The following is a 20,760-nucleotide window of genomic DNA, read 5'->3' as shown; positions in this document are numbered from 1 at the left end:
TAAACTGCAAACACATGAGGAGAGTCTCTGCTTTAAAGACCCACAAATGGCAGATCAACGAGCGGCTACATTTCTCTCCGATACGCAGGAGATTAATCTGATGGTGGAGGATTTGAACTGTGAGGAATCTGACGATGATTGAGAGAGCAGATAAACGGTGACGGGATGCTCGTAACTAAGGGACAGAGTCCGTTAAAAAAGGTGAAGAAGTATGTCCCGAAGCTTGCATACTTTTCTGCTACACACACAAAAGTATATACATTTTCTTCACAAAAAGAGTACATACTTTTAGGACGTAGTATAAGTAGGCGAATTGGGACGCAGCATAGGTTACCAGCCTGAGCTGCAGGACAAAATCAAATCGCAGACAGATCAGCCTGAGTTTACTAAGTCTAAAGAAAAAAAAAAATATATATTTTTTTTAACCTGAACACAAAACAACAAAACAAACATGGACTGTTTTGTTTTGTGTTTTGTGTTTTTTTTTTTTTTTTAGCTGGGCTAGACATGTGAGCTCCTGTACCTGTGGCTGAGCTGCGACCCCCGTAAGCTGGACATGGTATCTTCCAGGTTCTGTCGGAGGTCGAGGACATTCTGAACGGTGCGCTTCCTCTGGGACTCGGGATCTGCAGAAAAGAGCAGAGAGGAGAGGATGAGCGGCTGGTTAATGCAGGCATTTAGCAGTGATGTGGCCACAAACACAAACACACCCATGTGCATTAAGATTTAGCGCTTTGTGGAGAACAGCCAACAGAAACATTAGTGTATATCTAGATACATGATAATGAGCCACGCTCCACCTTTCCACTCGCACACGTACAGTATCTCAGCTTTCAGGAACGATACACAACAGCTTTCTCTCCCACTGTAAGAGCGCAGAGCAACGAAGCATTGGAATATGACGATTCAGCAAGCGGGCAGCTTTTCAGGGAGTACCCGAATGAATTAAACATTACATTTCTAGTCTGCCAAGATGCCAAAAGCACTTTGAGCTACTGTACTAGCAAGCTCCCTTAAACAGGACACTAGTATTTATAAAAGGTCTCCTTTCAGTTTAATTGCTTTCTTTATTTACGCAAATGTGCTTATACAGATTTATTTGACATCCAAGCTGTAAAACTAGGGGGAAATGCATAATACGTCTTAACTCGACACATGTTGAGGACTGTTTTAAAACTGCTGACAGTGAAAGAGCTGAATTTCGTCTAATCAGCCTCCCACCCTAAAAAAAACAGCGCTGCTCTAGTGTCAGATCGTAAAACCACAGAACGCAGTTTACAAAGAGGTTTCCCTCCGTTTATCAGTTCATCAGTTCGGCTTCATACACTCAGACTCGGATGGAATAAAATACTTATACCTATAATTTATGTTGAAATTACGTGAAAAAATTAAATGTGTAATGATAAATGTGTTACACATGCTACATTGTTGTCAAATGACTCACTATGTTAGCCTAGAAAACTAGACGCATCCTAGCGGCAGCAAATCTAATCTGTCCGCGAGTGTCGTCTAGCAACTCTCAATCCCCTTCTGAGCTGTATTCCCCTAACTCTGGACGGGCCAATCACATCGTGTATAGAGTCGGTGGGCAGGGCCATAATGACGACGGGCGAGTTGCGTTTGCGTGCTTCTTGTAAACACAGAAACTGGAGAACGGCGGTCTTTCGAATCAGCTCTGACCGCGACTCTGGAAGACTTGGAGTTAAGCTTTTCTCTGAGAAAAGAACAAAGAGCGGCACTGAAGTCATTCTTAAGAAGGGAAGATGTGTTCAGAGTTTAGCCGACCGGATACGGCGAATGTTTAATCTACCAACGAGCTCTGCTTCACCTTCGTTGCTCTGGTTGTAGCGCTATCCTATCGCGTGCAGAGGGAGTTTGAAAGACAACCGTTTATCCGCCCCTCGGATTGAGCTGTCAATGGTGAGTTTCCAGACCAAACATCTTGATGTGGGTCTGGCTTGTCAGGCTTTCACTATGTGTAATTTGAAAGAAAAAAATCTTTAATTTTGGCTGATCACACATGATATCGCTCCATTCATACAGTTCATTTGACACACTGGTAACTAAAAGCTGAACGCATTGCATTGCTAAAAATATATAGATGGAAATGTATATACAGTATGTATATACAGTCATTCCATACATGGAATGAATGATATACAATGTCCTGCATGCTAGCTTCATTTTTGTGCCCAAGATCATGATCTACGTATTTCCACGTCATAATAAGAAAATATGCTTTAAACCACAAGTTGAGAACTGTATCCAACTGCGCAAATTTGTGATCCTGTTCGCAAATGTTTGTTAAATTATGCAAAATCATGCTGACCCTTAAACGCATACCTCGGGTCTTTAGTGACCTGGGATGTCATTCACAACCCTCCTCATCGTGCATTTTTTTTAAAAAAAAGTAGACATCAACTTTCTTAGTATTCCTCAATTAATAAATGCCCTTTTTCCATGATTTTTTTGTTGTTGTTGTTCTTGTATAAATTGTAGGGTCACTAACGACCCGAGGTGTGTAACAGTGTAAGTATATTTTTTTGACTCTCTGATGACTGAATAAGTGCAGTTCACCGTTATTCCTCAAGGTGGCGATGTCTGACACACAATGATGAAGTGACGTTTCACTCATAGATGATTTTGGCGAAAAGAAACTAGTGATGTCCGGACATTTTTTTAATAAAAAATATTTTGTCAAAATGGCAAAAATATCTGTTTCAACCTAAATGGTTTTTAGGGTTGAAATTATTAACCTAAATAGTTCGCGTTTCTCAGATGACACATTCTGTGGACACTGTGAGCTACAACATGGATGGACTTCCAAAGATCTTTACTACGACTGGTTTATCGCCTGTGAACACGATACCTGAACAACATCAAGTATCAAATGACATAAATCCTTTGTAATAATAATAATGAATAATAATCCATTACATTTGTATAGCGCTTTTCTCGACACTCAACGCACTTTACATGTGGATAGGTTGAATCTTCTCAACCATGATCAATGTGCAGTATCCACCTTGATAATGCGAAGGCAGCCATATTGTGCCCGAACATCCACCACACACCAGCTGATTGGTGGAGAGGAGACAGAGTGATGAAGCCAATCAGGATATGGAGATGATTAAGACGCCATGATGATGGACAGGGGCCAATGGGCAAATTTGGCCAGGATGCCGAGGTAACTCCCCTACTCTTTCTCGAAGAACATTGTGGGAGAGATTTAGAGAGCCAGGACCTCGATTTAATGTCTTATCGAAAGGACGGTGCTCTTTGACAGTAGTGTCCCCATCACGATACTGGGGCATTAGGACCCACACAGACCACAGGGTGAGCGCCCCCTCCTGGCCTGACTAACACCTCTTCAAAAATGTAACTACTAATCTTCAGATTTGGCTTTCGGCTAAATGGAAGATTTATTTCCCCTTTCAGTGTTTTAGGGAAATAAATATTTTCTTACATCACTAATTAGAACTACTCGCTTTATGCACAATACACATCCGACAGCCGGAGAATTTGGTGGGATTTGTCTCAACCTGTCCCTGCCACCTCGCATCCCTCCCAAAACCTCATCACTCATACCATCTTGTATGTTTCCCCTGGGGTGTGTTAATCTCGAAGCTTGACCAGTCAGCACAGCAGGACCTCATGCCAAACCCTCTGTAATGACATCCAGACTGGCATTAGTCAAAGTCCTACTCTTAATTCACTTTAATCTCCACCATAGAAAAATGATTGAGTGTGTTTGTGAGGGTGTGTGTAGTGGATCAGTACAACACATGGAGGTGGTCCATGGCTTTGTGATGAAAATGGAGAACCCCCCCATGTGAGCCTCCTGTGGAGTGTCTCTTCATTCAGGCATAATCTCATACAATTAGACTCATGAAATACAATGAGTCTCCCAGAGTGGTTCAAAAGGGCTGCTCTGCGAGCAATGAGGGTGGTTTGGTTTAAAGCTAGTTGGGCTTATACTGTACATATCACACAGTTATGTTATGCTCTGCTCTCTTAAATGGATAGTTCACCCAAAAATGAAAATTCTGTCACTCGCCCTCATGTCATTCCAAAACCGTAAGACTTTTGTTCATCTCTGGAACATTGTAGAAGTAGCCTGACAAGCCAGACCCACATCAAGATGTTTGGTCTGGGAACTCTTCATTAGCAGGGCTCAGTCTGAGGGGCGGGATAAACAATTGGCTTTCAATTTCCCTCTGCATGCAATTGGATAGCGCTACAACCAACCAGAACAACGTAAAGCGGAGCTAGCTGATATATTTAGCTTTCGCCGTATCCGGTCGGCTAAACTCCGAACACATCTTCCCTTTTTAAGAATGACTTCAGTGCCGTTCTTTGTTCTTTTCTCAGAGAAAAGCTTAACTCCAAGTCTTCCAGAGTCGCAGCCAAAGCCGTTTCGAAAGACCGCCGTTCGCCAGTTTCTGTGTTTACAAGTAGCTTGCAACTCGGCCATCATTATGTTAAGCCCACCCACCGACTCTATACACGATGTGATTGGCCTGACCAGAGTTTGGTTTTTCCAGCTTGCAAGTCTATGGAGAGTTGCTAGACGACACTGGCTGCAAATTAGATTTGCTGCCACTAGGATGCGTCTACATTTCTAGGCTACAACCGTTATTTTTGATTAAATATCATATAAACACTATCTCAACCAATAGTGCAAGTTTGGGACAAGGCTATCCGTTTGGCTAACCAATGACAGCTAGAAGTATTAAAGCAATCCTTTTGGGAAACATTTTACTTCTTTTAATGTTATGCCATTCCTTTGGATATCACGTACATCATATTTGATTTAGCATTTCTTATAAAATGTCATAAAAGCAAAGATGAGTAGAATTTAGAGCAGGCTGACCACAACCCCCATTGACAAGAAGACAGTGATGGTTTCGGAAACAGCCTGTCTCTGAAAGGACCATTAACTCTCTGCGATAGCATGTAGCATTAAGCTGTGAGAGGGTAATTACCAGAAAATGGACAGATTTGAGAGAAAATGTATGAGTGAGTGGACCTTTTACAACCAAAAACATGCATAGTGGATTTGCTCCTATTCATTAATGGGTTCAGTATTCAAATCTGTTGAAGATAAGCATGCGTTTTGAAGAAGTATGTATAGTCCATGTCTAAAACAACATAACCATAGCCACTTTGTTTCCTCTCAATAATATTACATTGTGTATGGATCATTATAGTTGGCAGAGGATACATGTGAATTGTGCTGTTGAGCGCTGGTGTAACGAAAGGAGACTGATAAGATCATCGCACTTCCACCCCCACACCCACGGACCCCTGCGGGTCAGTCCAGCTGGCCAGTGCTGGAATGACCTATGCAGAGAGAGAGAGGTCATGAACCTATGAGATGTCCATCACCCTGATGGTTGTAGCCTAAGCACGGCCAGTCTGGCAACACCACTCGATGCTGCAGTGATTGTGAGAAACATGTTCACGAAAACATATCACATTGATTTCACCATTAAAAGGTGTGACATATAAGACATATTGATTTCAGTGGCTTTGGGAATTAGCTCAATACTGAGAGTCACTGAACGCACAGAACCGCAGCTCCATGTGCCAGTCAAAGTGGTCAAGCTGTTCAGATTTGAAAGGTTATCCCCAATGGCAGCAGAGAGGGCAAAAAAATTGTGGTCCTTGCTTAGAGGTAGAACGACCCCCTGCTACCTCAAACCGTGTGCATGATGAGAAGAAGTGTTATTACTTGCCAAATAATATGCTAAGCTGCAAACACCTTAGTAACACCCTAGCAATCCCCCTGAATATCATAGACTGGTCCGGCAACCACCCTGAACACATTAACAACCACAAAGCAACAACAAGAACACCTAAGAAACACCCTAGCATCCACCTGAACACCACAGCAGCTGCATAGCAATGTCCTGGCAACCACCTTAAACACACAAACAATCACCTAGCAACCACCAGAGCCCCTTAGCAACACCATAGTAACCCCCTAGAGCACAGTAGCATTGCCCGGGTAATCGCAACTGCTTATCACCCATGTAAACACCATAGCAGCTGCATAGCAATGTCCTGGCAACTACCCTAAACACACAAACAATCACCTAGCAACCACCAGAACACCTTAGCAACACTATAGCAACCACCTAGAACACAATAGCACTGGCCGGGTAATCGCAACAGCCTATCATTCATGTGAACACCACAGAAGCTGCATAGCAATGTTTTGGCAACCACGTTAAACACACAAAGAACACTTAGTAACCACCATAACACCTTAGCAATACCCTGACAACCACCATGAACACATTAACAACGACCAAAATACCTAAGCAATCCCCTAGTAACTATTCTGAACACTGTAGCTCTGGCCTGGTAATCTCTTAGAACACGCCAACAACCACATAGCAACACCCTAGCATTCCACCTGAACATCACAAAATCTGCATAGCAATGTCCTGGCAACCACTCTAAACAAAAGCACAACAACCAGAACACCTTAGCAACCATCCTGAACATCATATACTGGCTTGGAAATCACCTTAAACACATTAACAACCACATAGCAACCAGCAAAACACCATAGCAACCATCCTTAACATCTTAGACTGGCTTGGCAATCACCCTGAACACATTAACATCCACATAGCAACCCCCATAATACCTTAGCAACACCCTGACAATCACCATGAACACATTAACAACCACTAAAATACCTAAGCAGCACCCTAGCAACTATGCTGAACTCTGTAGCTCTGGCCTGGTAATCTCTTAGAACACGCCAAAAACGACATAGCAACACCCTATCATCCCATGAAAACCACAGCAGCTGCATAGCAGTGTCCTGGCAACCAACTTAAACACACAAACAATCACCTAGCAACCACCAAAACACCTTAGCAACACTATAGCAACCCCCTAAAACACATTAGCACTGACCAAGTAATTGCAACAGCCTATCATCCATGTGAACACCACAGAAGCTGCATAGCAATACCCTGGCAACCACGTTAAACACAGAAAGAACACTTAGCAACCACCATAACACCTTAGTAACACCCTGACAACCACCCTGAACAGATTAAAAACAACAAAACAACCACCATATAAGCAACACCCTAGCAACTAAGCAACACCCTAGCAACTATTCTGAACACTGTAGCTCTGACCTGGTAATCTCTTAGAACACTAGAATAACCGCATAGCAACACCCTAGTATCCACCTGAACACCACAGAAGCTGCATGGCAGTGTCCTGGCAACCACCCCAAACACATAAACAATCACCAGAACACCATCCTAAACATCATAGACTGGCGTGGCAATCACTATGAACACATTAACAACCACAGATCAACCACCAGAATACCTAGCAACAGCATAGCAACACTCTATCAGCCACTAGAACACCATAGCAACTGCACAGCGATGCCTTGGCATCCAGCCAAAGCACTAGCATCCTGGTGCAAGTTTTGCAGAATTAAACAAAACTCACATATTCAGAAAATGTATATTCAATTGTATTCACATCACCTCATATTACTACTGAAAGGACGGATGTAAATGTTCAGGATAGTTTAGACTCCCACTCATGTTTGGTTACCATGTCTGCTACCCTACACTAGATGGCACACATGTTTGGGCTCTTCCCTCTTCAGCTTGGCTAAATCAGTGCTCTAAAGATTGGCACACCATCCCAAATGCCCAAGAGTCACATTCATTCACTGAGCAGTAGTAGTTAAAATCATATTAGACACACTTGAATCGACCACTCTAGGACAGTTCATTTAATCTGTGCTTGATTTAAATCCATTCCTCTTTACATTCATCCCAAAGAATGTACCAGCAGGGCAAAAAAAACTAGCAACAGAAAAACATTGGGGGGGTTTTGAAGCTTTATCAAGTGTTTCGTAATAGGGTAATGAGCAGAATTGTTATTTATGTCTTAATTAGAGGCGTTTTCTCTGAGAGGGCAAGAAAAAAAGTGTTTTCTTTAAAATTTTTGATGAGAAAATAATCAATAATTGTTAAAAACATTTGTGGAACTTATTTTTTTATAAAGTCAAATTTCCTGTCAAATGGACAGACCACTTGCAAATATCTCAGCTACCCAGATATCACCATTTCAGTCACATCTGAATCAATATGATCTTGAAATAATGACTCAAAACATGAAATGTTGATGAGAAGGTCACTATAATAACAACAGCTGAATTGTTAGAAGTAGCAAATAAAGACTATTGTACACAACATATTTCCAAACACCACTGGAAGTTATGTTAAATGGGCTTTCTCTAAGACCGTCTGCTTGTGCCAATGGAAGTAGCACGAGAAGCTCTGTCAAAAATTCTCTTTGTCCATGTTCAGTCATGCAACCGGCTGCAATTACTTACCTCTGATTTTTAGTCACATGATTTACAGTGCAGACTGAGCAGCATTAAATAATTATTAAGCCTTTCTTACAAGCTTCAGCCCTTTCTTAATGCAAATGTCTGCTCTATGATCCAAAACAGGGATGTGTAACGTACTACACCCTGAAACAAAAGACATCAGCCAGCGTAGAAGGAGGGGGGCCACCTCCCCAATCCCTCCTCTGCATCTAATCGATTCCACGCGGTTGTTAAGCACAGCTCTCGTTTATGGTAATTAAAGCCTCCCCACTACAGGGGTAAGGTTGACGGAAAGGTCCAAGACCGTCAGACTTCCTGTTTTCCAAATCGGCCCGGGCCCAGAGGACCCAGCTGCAGCCGGGGTGAGGGAATGAGGAAATTAGGGATGCAAATTTCTCCCCCCGTCGCAAACACATTCTCAGGGGGAAAGCTAATGAATCCAGGCTAGCTGGTTAAATGTGGACGGGGGGACTGCAGTACACCTGCCTCCCCCACTTTACACCCTCATCTACTTGTGATGGGGTGCTAAGAGAAAGAGTTGAAAGCAGCCGCTACCAATTCAGACGATCTCTTTTCTCTGCCTATTCAGGGTATACAAGTTGATTCAAGGCTGTCAGTGGAAAAGCAGGACACTGGGAGAATTTTAATAGTACATGCTTTGAAACAAAATGTGGCATCAGGCCGACAAACAGAGAACCAACAGTAGCTTAGTTGGCATGTTACAATAATATACTGTGATGACAAAGCACTGGGAGAATGGACGCTTCCAAAGGAATGGGAGGACTCTACTGTATATTTAGCTCAAAAGAGAACACAATAAAAGAGAGGCTGTAAAGTGTGTTGCATTCTAATGGGATACACTAAACCCACATAAAGAACTTGTCAAATGCTTGCACTGGCGAAGTCACACCTCATTTAAAGGGGTTTAAAAATGACCGTCTATCACAAGATGAAAGATTAACAGTAATCCCATAATTACAGTTGGCGTAAAATTGGGATTTATGGGGCCCTCAGAAGTGGCTCTAGAACTTGGACTGTGATTTCATGGTCTTTATTGTTTAGAAAAGATTTGGAACATGCAATAGATAACTGTCCAGCGGCCATTTAAATACAGTTTCCTGGTTTGATTATGCCCTCAATATGAAAAAGTTGACAACAGCCCCTTTGAGAAGACTGTTAAGGACCTCACACAGAGTCAGTTAGATTTGCAAGTACGATCACACCGATGTGATCAGTCTTGGCTGGTCATGCGTCTTTTTTTAATCTTGTTTGGCCCAACCAGGCATTGTTAGGCGGAGCCAGTGCAAATGGCGTGCCTTGTTGGTAAGTGCTATTTACACTGGCATTTACTGGTGTAAATAGACAAGCAGTTAAAGTTTTCTCTATTCTTCTCCCAGTTCGCCGGCCACTTTCATGTATTTCGGGAGAAGTGGATGAATTCACATGTTGTAAATCCAATAGATCCGATTCTCTGAACTGTGGAACAAACTAAAATGGCAGCGCCCATCGCACATATCTCTAACTACATATAACTTCATATAACATATAACTAACGCGATCGTTATAAAGGTGTTTAAACAAAACACATCCACTTGCCTATATTGGGCAATGGGAATATCACATATTTCATGCTATAGGTAACAAATTGACCTTTTTTTAATAAAAAGGAAACATTTGGAGATCATCAAGTGGATCATCAGTCATACAGCACTACTGTGACTGCTTGTCATGTGACAATCAAAGACGCTTCAACATGGAAACAAGGTGATACGCTCTAAATAACTGTCGCCTTAAAAAATCATGCTGGGGGGTCAGCCAGATTATTTTTAATTTAGATGTGAAAGGGTTAATGAAAAATAGTAAGTCATGCATGCTAACCCTAACTGTGCGTTCACACCGCCGGCGGCGAGAGCCGCAAGCTGGCCGGAAGTCATTCATTTTCAATTGGAGCCGGGCGGCGTTCCGGCGAGAGCGGCGCGTCTTGGACGATGTAGGCATCGAGGAGAGTTGAAATCAGCTCAACTTTATGGTAATGAGCTATGACGCGGTTCGGCGGCAACAGGCGGCAACCAGTCAGAATGTAGAAGTGCTCCGCTTGAGAGAAATCCAGATAACGCAGGCCTGTAAACTAAGGTTCCGACCACATTAGTTCCCAAGACAAATTGTAGGAGAGGTTGATCATTGCTGTGCGGGTTTCCCTATCATTTATGACAAGATCATTCATAGTGATGTGTAATTTGTTAAGAAGTCGCGCAACACTATTTTACAGGCGCTAGAATGCTCGTTATTCAGCGGGTATGCAATTAATTCTTACTTTCACATTTAAACGATTTCATGAAGTTAATTTATACCCTACTCGTGGTTAGTATATCCATCAACATGCTTGTTTGATTTACGGCCTCTTTAAATAACTTACAGTTTAAAAAAATAAAAAACATTCGATCTGCGTCAGAGCGGCAGCACGTCCACGGAGCTTTCTACAGCGTCGTTGTCAGGGCGGCGAGAGCAAATTTTGACGCTTTCGCCGGCGGCGGTGTGAACGCACGGTAATGAGCGGCTCTTCTAGATTTGGATCCCGAAGAGGTAAGAATCCAAATGAGGGAATCCAAAAGACTATAGATACAGAAAACGGTTCACTCCTATCACTTATGAATGGGCAAAACTGCAACACACAATATGGCGGAATAGTTCCGCCTTCTAAAATAAATGAGCCAATCACTGATTTGGTAAAGTCATTGCATCACTGCAGCTGCCGTTAGAAGCTCCGGTTCCCGAAGAAACCTGAGACTCGCAGCTTAGGACTGCAGGTGCGCAATGGCTCATCTCGCCTAAAAAATATTTGATCATAAGAAACAACATTTATGTGAGAGTTCATGTTAGATTTTGTTGCTGATTTTAAATGTCATTTAAAGTTCGGCGAGCAGTTTTTGATTCCCCCATTCAAATAGATAGGACTCGGAGGCGTTGCAAATATGGCCGCTGAGTGAACAGAATTTCCTTGAAAGGGACTTTGGGGAAATCACAGTTCCATTAATTGAAACAGCATGCAGAACTTCCAAGACATTGTTGCAGAGAGTCGAACCCAATGTTACAACATCTAAGCAGAAGATTGTGAATATGGTTTAATCTCTGAAATACACTGCCAATTTAAAGTACCATCGAAACCCAAGGCTTCAACACTGTCTCCACAGCTTAAAAGACCAACAGTGTCTTCCTAATGAGTGACTGAAGCATAGCCTGTCAATAGAGAAGCTAATAGGGTGTAGACAGATGCTTACTGGCACATTCTTTGGCCATTCTGAGAATGCTGTGAGAGCAATAAGCGAAATGGACAAACTAAATGGACGTCAGAGTGTGCTAACAGCTCTGAAAACAATTTTTGTAATATACCACTTTTCTAAAAGGTCTTTGTCTGAAAAGTGAACCGTGCGAAACAAAGCATAGCATGGCGTTCTTGTTGGATCCATTGGTCTTTAAAAAATGATGGTCAATTTCCATTCATTATCGTTTTCATTTCCCATGTTTTATTGCGAGAGTGGAGAAACAGATGATGTTTAAATTGTTAATTAAGGTATACTGGGTGACAGGGATCTAAATAAGGCCAAATGAATCCTAAAGGGATATTAATGCAGTTTAATGGCCTAGCATTGTGCCAGAGAAACATTTGTCACACTCTGACAAACTGGTTAATATTTTATTAACAATACACTGATTTCCATCATTTCAGACTCGTTTGTGGTATGGGGGAAGGGCATAGTTACCTGCTTCTCCACCACAAGGTTATTTCATGTCTAGTTTACCCTGTGACTCTGTGTCTGTGTTTTTCAACTCTACTCTTCTACTTCAGTCAGGTCGCTTTCAGACAAAGTGTTGACCTCGACAACATGAAAACAGGAAGACACGTACACATGCAAGCTGCATCTGGTCAATGAAGGGACTCTTAAATAACAATAGAATGTCCTGCAGCCGTTTCAGCCAAACGGTAGAAGACACACAGTGGGAAATGAGAAGACGGACTGGAATATCCGCACAAAAATTACAATAATATCCTTTGGGGAATAACTACAGAGAAAAGAAAACTGTGATGCTCCGGTCTTATCCTGCCGGTGCTGTTTCCAGAAAGTATTATAAGGCATCCTTATCTTGCATCACTCATGTTGCAATCCCATGACACTTTTTAGAAGAAAACCTTTTGTAAAATAATGCGAGAGGCCGAACTGAATCAGAACAGCTGAGAAATTCGAATGAAATAGTCGCCAATAAAAAAGACCTACTGCCATGACAAATCTGATTTAAAGTTCAGAGATATTCAGCCAAGAAAGAAAAGCAAAGGGAAATATTTCTCACAACACCATGGCTGGGAAAATTGTAGTGGCATAAACACAATAAAGCCAGGCTGCAACACTGCATCCACCCTAGACACAAGTTTTGGGCCATAGTGTCAAACATAAAGTCTTTCTTACTGTCACACTGGAGGAGATGGCTTCCTATTCATGAATGCCTCTGTCACGGCAAAGGGAAATCCCCTTTCTAAACTTATTTTAAGTCGGATAGCTCTCAGAGGACTGCAGGAATCTTTTGACAATATGTACCGTGTTAGCTTGTAGTCAAGATTTCAAACCGTGGCACAAAGAATATTGCCGAATAAGCTGAAATGACAACATTTGCTTCAATGTTGATTCCCACAAACAATTTTCCAAAAATATATATTATTATTTTGGAATTGCAAGTGGATGCGAATGGAGCCAAATTGGCTGTTCAAATCGTCAAGTGTTTTAGGGTCATGAAAACAAAGTTGTGAAATTTTACACACAATTTACACAGAACATGTAATTGTATAGATTGGCCCAATTCACTTCCATTGAAAAAGGCGGCACAAGGTTTGTGGTAATCAACATTTTCCAATAATGGTGTTGACTGAGCTTAACGTGTAGTAGATATGGAATATTTCTTTAATGCATTCATTTCTAAAGGCCCTATCCCTGTTGAGAAAAACAGCATATGCTGGTAAGGTACGTTTTAAAGCATGGCAGCTGGTTTGAGTTGGTTTAGGCTGGTCAAGTGCTGGTCCTAAGAAACTAGCTCCAGCTTAAACCAGCTCATGACCAACTAAAGACCAGCATAACCCAACTCACACCAGCTGCCATGCTTCAAAACACACCTAAACAGCAAATGCTGTGAGGTGAAAGTGAGCTTAAAATCTAGTTTTTTTCTATTTTCCCTCAGGGAAAGCTTATTCCACTCCACTCACAACAACCCAGTAGCAGTCCTGTTTGGTGAAGAATCCCTACATGCCCATGAGCAGGGGAAAGTGAAGTGAGAGTGATCCCTAAATAACCGCAGGGTTTATGAACTGACTGGTGCAGAGAAACCTCCAACACCACAGCTGCATCTCTCGGAAGCCTCTCAGGACTTAAGGAGCTCCACCCAGCTGTTGTTGTACCCCATCACTACGACCAGCGGATACTTTATCAATGAAGAAAGAGTCGTAAAAGAGGTCCGTGTGGAAGAATGTTTTCTTGCCAAAGATTGAGCACAAGTGTTGCTCAATGTCTTCTGAAGCTCAAGGAGGCAAGAGGTGGTGTAATGCTGTGTGACAAACAAAAACATCATAACTCTGAAATGACCTCAGGCCGGAGTGATCCCATCACAACATGGAGGGTCAAAGAGACCAGCTGTGGGACTGGAGACCATGTGTTGAGGGAACATGAGATCAACGGCTTCTTTCCGCTTTAGAGCGAAATTGCTTTTAACAAGGGCTCTGCAGTCTTCTTCTCAAAGCAAAGATGAGGAGATCTGACAGGCTTGAAATCAGCCACACATTTTTTTTTTATAAAAATAGTATGCATACAGGGTAGACAAAGAAGACACACAAAAAAATGACCTTTTATTCTCAAGGATTTAAGAATGTCTAAATTAAAGGGTTAGTTCACCCAAAAATGAAAATCATTTCATTAATTACTCACCCTCATGTCGTTGGACACCCGTAAGACCTTCGTTCATCTTCAGAACACAGATGAAGATATTTTTGTTGAAAGCTGATGGCTGAGAAAGGCTTCAGAAAGGCCTCCATTGGCATTCAGGACATTCCCACTGACCCATAAAGGCACTAAAGAAGTCCATCTCACTACAGTGGCTGTACAATAATGTTACAATGCGACGAAAATAGTTATTGTGCGCACAAAAATCAAAATAACGACTTTATCCACCAAGCTATTGACGTGAACTCAACGCATTCGTGAGAATATGACGCAGCTCCGCCCTTCAAATCATGACCCGGAAGAGGAGGAGCGCTAGCCTAGAAATCTAGACGCACCCTAGCGGCAGCAAATTTAATCTGCCCGTCTAGCAACTCTCAATACCCTTCTGAGCTGTATTCCCCTAAGTCTTGCCGGACCAATCGCATCGTGTATAGAGTCGGTGGGCGGGGCCATAATGACGACGGCCGAGTTGCGTTTGCGTGCTTCTAGTAAACACAGAAACTGGCGAACGGCGGCGGTCTTTCGGATCAGCTTTGACCGTGACTCTGGAAGACTTGGAGTTAAGCTTTTCTCTGAGAAAAGAACAAAGAACGGCACTGAAGTCATTCTTAAAAAGGGAAGATGTGTTCTGAGTTTTGCCGACCGGATACGGTGAATGTTTAATCTGTCAGCGAGCTCTGCTTCACCTTCGTTGCTCTGGTTGGTTGTAGCGCTATCCTATCGCGTGCAGAGGGAGTTTGAAAGACAGCCGTTTATCCGCCCCTCGGGTTGAGCTGTCAATGGAGAGTTTCCAGACCAAACATCTTGATGTGGGTCTGGCTTGTCAGGCTAGAGGAGCGCCACTATCGCGTGAGTTCCAGGTGAGTTTACGTCCGAGACCTACACGGAAGACAATAACTTGGTCGATAAAGTCATTTTTTTTTTTTTTTTTTGCACACAAAAACTATTCTCTTAGCTTGGTAAAATTGTACAGCCACTGTAGTGAGATGGACTTCTTTAGTGCCGTTATGGGTCAGTGGGAATGTACTGAATGCCAATGGAGGCCTATCTGAAGCCTTTCTCAGCCATCAGCTTTCAACAAAAATATCTTCATTTGTGTTCTAAAGATGAACAAAGGTGTTGCGGGTGTCCAACGACATGAGGGTGAGTAATTCATGAAATAATTTTAATTTTTGGGTGAACTAACCCTTTTAAATACTAGGGGAGATTAACAGGGTCATTGATTAAAAAGGCTTGGAACTTTATAATCTGAGAACAACTTTAAACCCAAATGACAAGCTAATTCATGGATTTGAGGTGAACCGGGTCTAAACCTGACCAACTGTGTATGTCTGAGTGAACCATGACTTTGACACCTGTGTGCCAAAAGAGCCACTCTTTTGCTAAAGTCATTGCTAATGGAGAAAAGAGAAGCGTTGGGATGCTTGACTTTCTAAAGGCTTGGTGTGCAGCTGTGCGGTGGTGTCTTTATAGCCATTGACAAACAACACATCTGTGACAAAGACAAACAACTCAGCGTGTGTTTACTCTAGACCAGTGAGTTTTTAAAGGATGTGAGCAGCCTCACTGTCTACTTTTATACATTGGAAGCTGCTGTTTAATGGGCAAATGACAGTGCTCAGAAGTAAGTTATTATAACAAATATAGGGTGACATTAGCTTTAGAGACCATTGGGCATGTGACAAAATACAGCAGAGGTTCTTTGGATAAAAGTACAGCCGCACTAGCACATAAATAGTCATTTCAAGTATCATTGCCTGGGTTTGTTATCTGTGATATGAGAGCAATGAGAACTTTAGTCACCATTAGTGACTACTGGGAAAAGAGTGGATTTCTAGCCCTTTATTCACCCAGGCAAACCTAAGATATGTCCTCACATAAAGCTGAGAAAAGCTTACACAATCATTTCCCCTTGAGTGTTTTAAGCAGTCAACATCCAGGATATACGACAGGAAAACGGAATGGTGTTTATGTGGTGTTTTTTAACGACTGAAAAAAGCTGTAACGGCGGAGGCCGTCTTAACCGCAAAACAATTACGGCCTTCAAAAACAGGACTGCGCATAAACCACCACTTGACTTGAAAAATAACTGGACATTTGAGCAAGGCCAACAAAACAGCTCTCCTTTAACTGACATAAAACAGGCTAAATATGTGCATCCATCCAAGAGTTGACCATTTTACATGGAAATGTCCTGGAAAGTATTGCTCTTTTGAGAGTTATTTTACAATGTGCTTAAATATAGGGCTGTTTCCAGCTCAAGATTGTTGACGGCTAAAACTGAGCTGTCCTGAAAAGGCTGAAACTGCAAATATATGAACAAAACAAATCAGAAACATTTAGCAATATTCCTGAATGTTTTAAGACATACACAAACATTATTTCCATGTTGCATGCTTGCATAAATGAGCAGATTTTTTCCACTCCTCCGTTTTGCGGACATGCAGAAATTCGATTAGGACTTAGATTGCATTAGTCGCACACAGCATGCTGAGGCATGGAGATGTTGGTCATGACACTAATCACATTATGAATCTGTTGGCCGTCAAAACAGTACACAAGTCATCAACTCATTGCTCGCAAAATGGAGGCGTTCGGGTTGTGCGTGTTTCAATGTTAGAGGAGGTTTTCAAACCAAAACTCAACCTTTACATGTGGTTCCTCTTTCAATTCCTGTTCCCTATTATGTGCAATCTGGTCATTAGTACCTTATTTTGGACAAACAAGTTCTGTCTAATTTTACAGTATAGTGTATCTATACTATATATTATTCCAGCACTATAATGTTTTTTGCACAAACTATTGTATACATCACTAAACAGTCTTCTTGTTTTAATGACAAAGACAATTAAGATCTATTCTATTCTATTCTATTCTATTCTATTCTATTCTATTCTATTCTATTCTATTCTATTCTATTCTATTCTATTCTATTCTATTCTATTCTATTCTTCTCTAGTCTATTCAATTCTGTAATAATGTCCCATAAGCAATAAATCAGATGCATAATTCAGTACTGTAATAGTCCTTATTATGCACATCATACAATCAATGCAATCTATGATACATTGGCTCTGTTTTAAATCTTGTGTCCACTCCTAGTATTCTCGTAAGAGAGCATCCTGAAATGAATCTTCATAAGTGACAGATTTTGAACACTCTACATAGGTGCCAACATATGACATGAATCGATCAGCCTTATATAGTAAAAAACTACACCCTTTTATTTATTTTATACCTTTTATTACATGTGTAGGCATTTGATTTGAATTGCATACACACAGTTTATACTAAGCTTGTTGCAATGCTGGTATTGCCTGCTCTCCAAAGATATCCACCATATTGCCAAAAGTATTGGGACACCCCTCCAAATCATTGAATTCAGGTGTCCCAATCAGTTCCATGGCCGAAGGTGTATAAATCAAGCACTAGGCATGCAGATGCTTCTACAAATACTTGTGAAAGAATGGGACGCTCTCAGGAGCTCAGTGAACTCAAGCGTGGTGCCGTGATAGGTTGCCAGCTGTGCAATAAGACTATTCGTGAAATTTCCTCACTACTACGGTCAACACTACGGTACGCTACGGTCAACTGTTACGCTACGGTCAACTGTTAGTGGGATTATAACAAAGCGGAAGCATTTGGGAACGACAGCAACTCGGCCACAAAGTGGTAGGCCACGTAAAATCACAGAGCGGGGTCAGCACATGCTGAGGTGCACAGTGAGCAGAAGTCACCAACTTTCTGCAGGATCAGAAGCCCTCTAAACGTCATGTGGCCTTCAGATTAGCTCAAGAACAGTGTGTATAGAGCTTCATGGAATGGGTTTCAGCTGCATCCGAGCCTTACATCACCAAATGCAATGCAAAGCGACGCTGAAGCAGTGATGCAGCGGCGTAAAGCACACCGCCACTGGTCTCTAGAGCAGAGACATGTTCTCTGGAGTGACAAATCACGCTTCTTTGTCTGGCAATCCGATGGATAAGTCTGGGTTTGGCGGTTGCCAGGAGAATGGTACTTGCATTATTGCATTTTGCCAAGTGTAACGTTTGGTGGATGGGGGGTATGGTGTGATGTTGTTTTTTAAGGGTTGGGCTTGGCCCCTAGGTTCCAGTGAAAGGAACTCTTAATGCATCAGCATATCAAGACATTTTGGACAATTTCATGCTCCCTACTTTGTGGGAACAGTTTGGGGACGACCCTTCCTATTTCAACACCAGTGCACAAACAAAGCGTCGGTCCATAAAGACATGGATGAGCGAGTTTGGTTTGTAAGAACTTGACTGGGCTGCACAGTGTCCTGACCTCAACCCGATAGATCACCTTTGGGATGAATTAGAGCAGAGACTGAGAGCCAGGCCTTCTCGTCCAACATCAGTGCCTGACCTCACAAATGAGCTTCTAGAAGAATGGGCAAAAATCCCCATAAACACACTCCTAAACCTTGAGGAATGCCTTCCCAGAAGAGCTGAAACTTTTATAGATGCAAAGCGTGGGTCAACTCCATATTAAACCCTACGGATTAAGAACGGGATGGCATTAAAGTTCATGTGCATGCAAAGGCAGGCGTCCCAACACTTTTGGCAATATAGTATTTTATGCGTCATAGTTTTACTAAAGCAGTATCTGGAGGGTATAATTATGCTGCCTACCTTTAAAAAAAAATGTTGGTTGGTCCAGTGACTATGATGCCTAAAATGGCTGCCTACATAGGGAGATATCTAGGTTTGGGAACAGAGAACTAATGATGAGCACCACAAATACAATATCCAGCTTCCTTCATACATTTAAGAAAATGCTGTATGCATGGCTGTATGTCTTTATGTCTGTTTGTGTGGTTTCCCTTGAGATAAGCTCTTACACAACCAGACCTGGTTGAAATGAAATCATGCGTGCTGTGAAGAGGAGGCCTGCAGCATGCTGGGATGTCAGTCAGTTTGACTTTAACCCTTGCAACAATTTCCTTTCTTGCCAAGCACAGGAAAACATAATATACACAGCAAAACCACAGCATTATAGTGATGGTTTCCTTTTAAAATGGGCTGTTTGAATTAACAAAACCATTTCCTGCACATTACCATTTCTCTAACTGCCCAATCCACTGGTCTACAGGCAATTTAACGTGGAGACACATTTATCGTGCATAACCTAACAATATCACATTCAGGAAATGAGGAAATCCTGTGCCATGACTTACAAAATGCTTCCAGGTCATTGCGCCTCATACTAGAGGAAATGGATTAGATTGACTGCAGTCTTAACATGAATCAGAGATAAATGTATTGTTTTATTGTATCATAATAATTGGGCTGCCAAGTTCTACTTTTATAATTTAGTTTGTAGATCATTACAAGTACAATAACCTCACCCTGAATGCAGCTTTCAACAGCAATCATGTCCAGTCTATTGCTACTGCAACCCAGATCTCAAGCCAGGCGGAGATGGAAATGATTATGAAGAAGAAGATAACAGTAAAGTGCCCCCGGTAAGAAGGCTCTCAGCTCTGAGACACACCCTTCGATCTCATTAAATTAATAATAATGCACATGTAATAATAATATGATTGTGTATATAGTGCGGATTAAAACTAAATAAATAACTTCTGTAATTTAGCACATAATGGAGGGTGGGGCTTGGTTTTATTCATCATGATTTTACTGGATTGTTAAAAGAATTTCCAGAGGCATATTATTGGTAAAAAAAAATAATAATAATAATAATAAAAAATATAAAAAAATATAAAATAATTATATATATATATATATATATATATATATATATATATATATATATATATATATATATATATATATATATATATCATGCAACCATGCGTCTTAGTTAAAACAGCAAAAAAGAACAAATAAGAACTAAACTTTTTAAACTACAAACATTGCTGAATATGCAACTCATTATCTTCACATGTAGTTAATCCTAAAATCCAAAAGCTGTGGTTTGATTTATTTAAAAGGAGTTTTAGTGCAAACGTTAGGATAAATAGTTTGATAAAGCTCTTATCGACACAAATTAAGAGGCATCTGTCAAGTTCCTTAAGTATTTAGAAGACCTGTTTGGGTTTTCTATCTGATCTTAGCAGGGATTCTCTTAACCCTTCACTGGAGGCTCCCAATTGTCACTGTCTGATACCAAAGACATCTGACCACTTACAGTTCACCCAGAAATGAAAATTAATAATAAATTAATTATTAATTATCATTTACTCACCATCAGCCTTAGGTGTATATGACATTCTTCTTTCAAATGAATACAATCAGAGTTGTATTAGTAAATATCCTGGCTAATCCTTTATAATGGCAGTGAATGACAGCCCAAGATTTGAAGCCCAAAAAGTGCATCCATGATCCATCCATTATAAAAGTAATCAATACAACTCAT

At 41.3% G+C, this 20,760-nt stretch overlaps 1 protein-coding gene across 8 annotated transcripts in view; it reads right to left on the bottom strand.

Annotated features, from left to right (window-relative positions):
* The window catches only part of nav1a (neuron navigator 1a), a 216,824-nt gene that overhangs the window by 143,403 nt on the left and 52,661 nt on the right, over positions 1 to 20,760 (bottom strand). For all 8 annotated transcript variants that reach the window (XM_067446893.1, XM_067446894.1, XM_067446895.1 and 5 more), the window contains one exon: positions 524 to 626. In XM_067446893.1, the coding sequence (XP_067302994.1) occupies positions 524 to 626 (103 nt within the window). The remainder of the gene's footprint in view (positions 1 to 523; positions 627 to 20,760) is intronic.

The sequence above is a fragment of the Pseudorasbora parva genome, chromosome 6 (assembly GCF_024679245.1).
Source record: "Pseudorasbora parva isolate DD20220531a chromosome 6, ASM2467924v1, whole genome shotgun sequence".
In the NCBI taxonomy this organism is placed as follows: Eukaryota; Metazoa; Chordata; class Actinopteri; order Cypriniformes; family Gobionidae; genus Pseudorasbora; species Pseudorasbora parva.
Note: the sequence above shows the minus strand (reverse complement) of the source record. Positions and strands in the feature narration are given on the sequence as shown.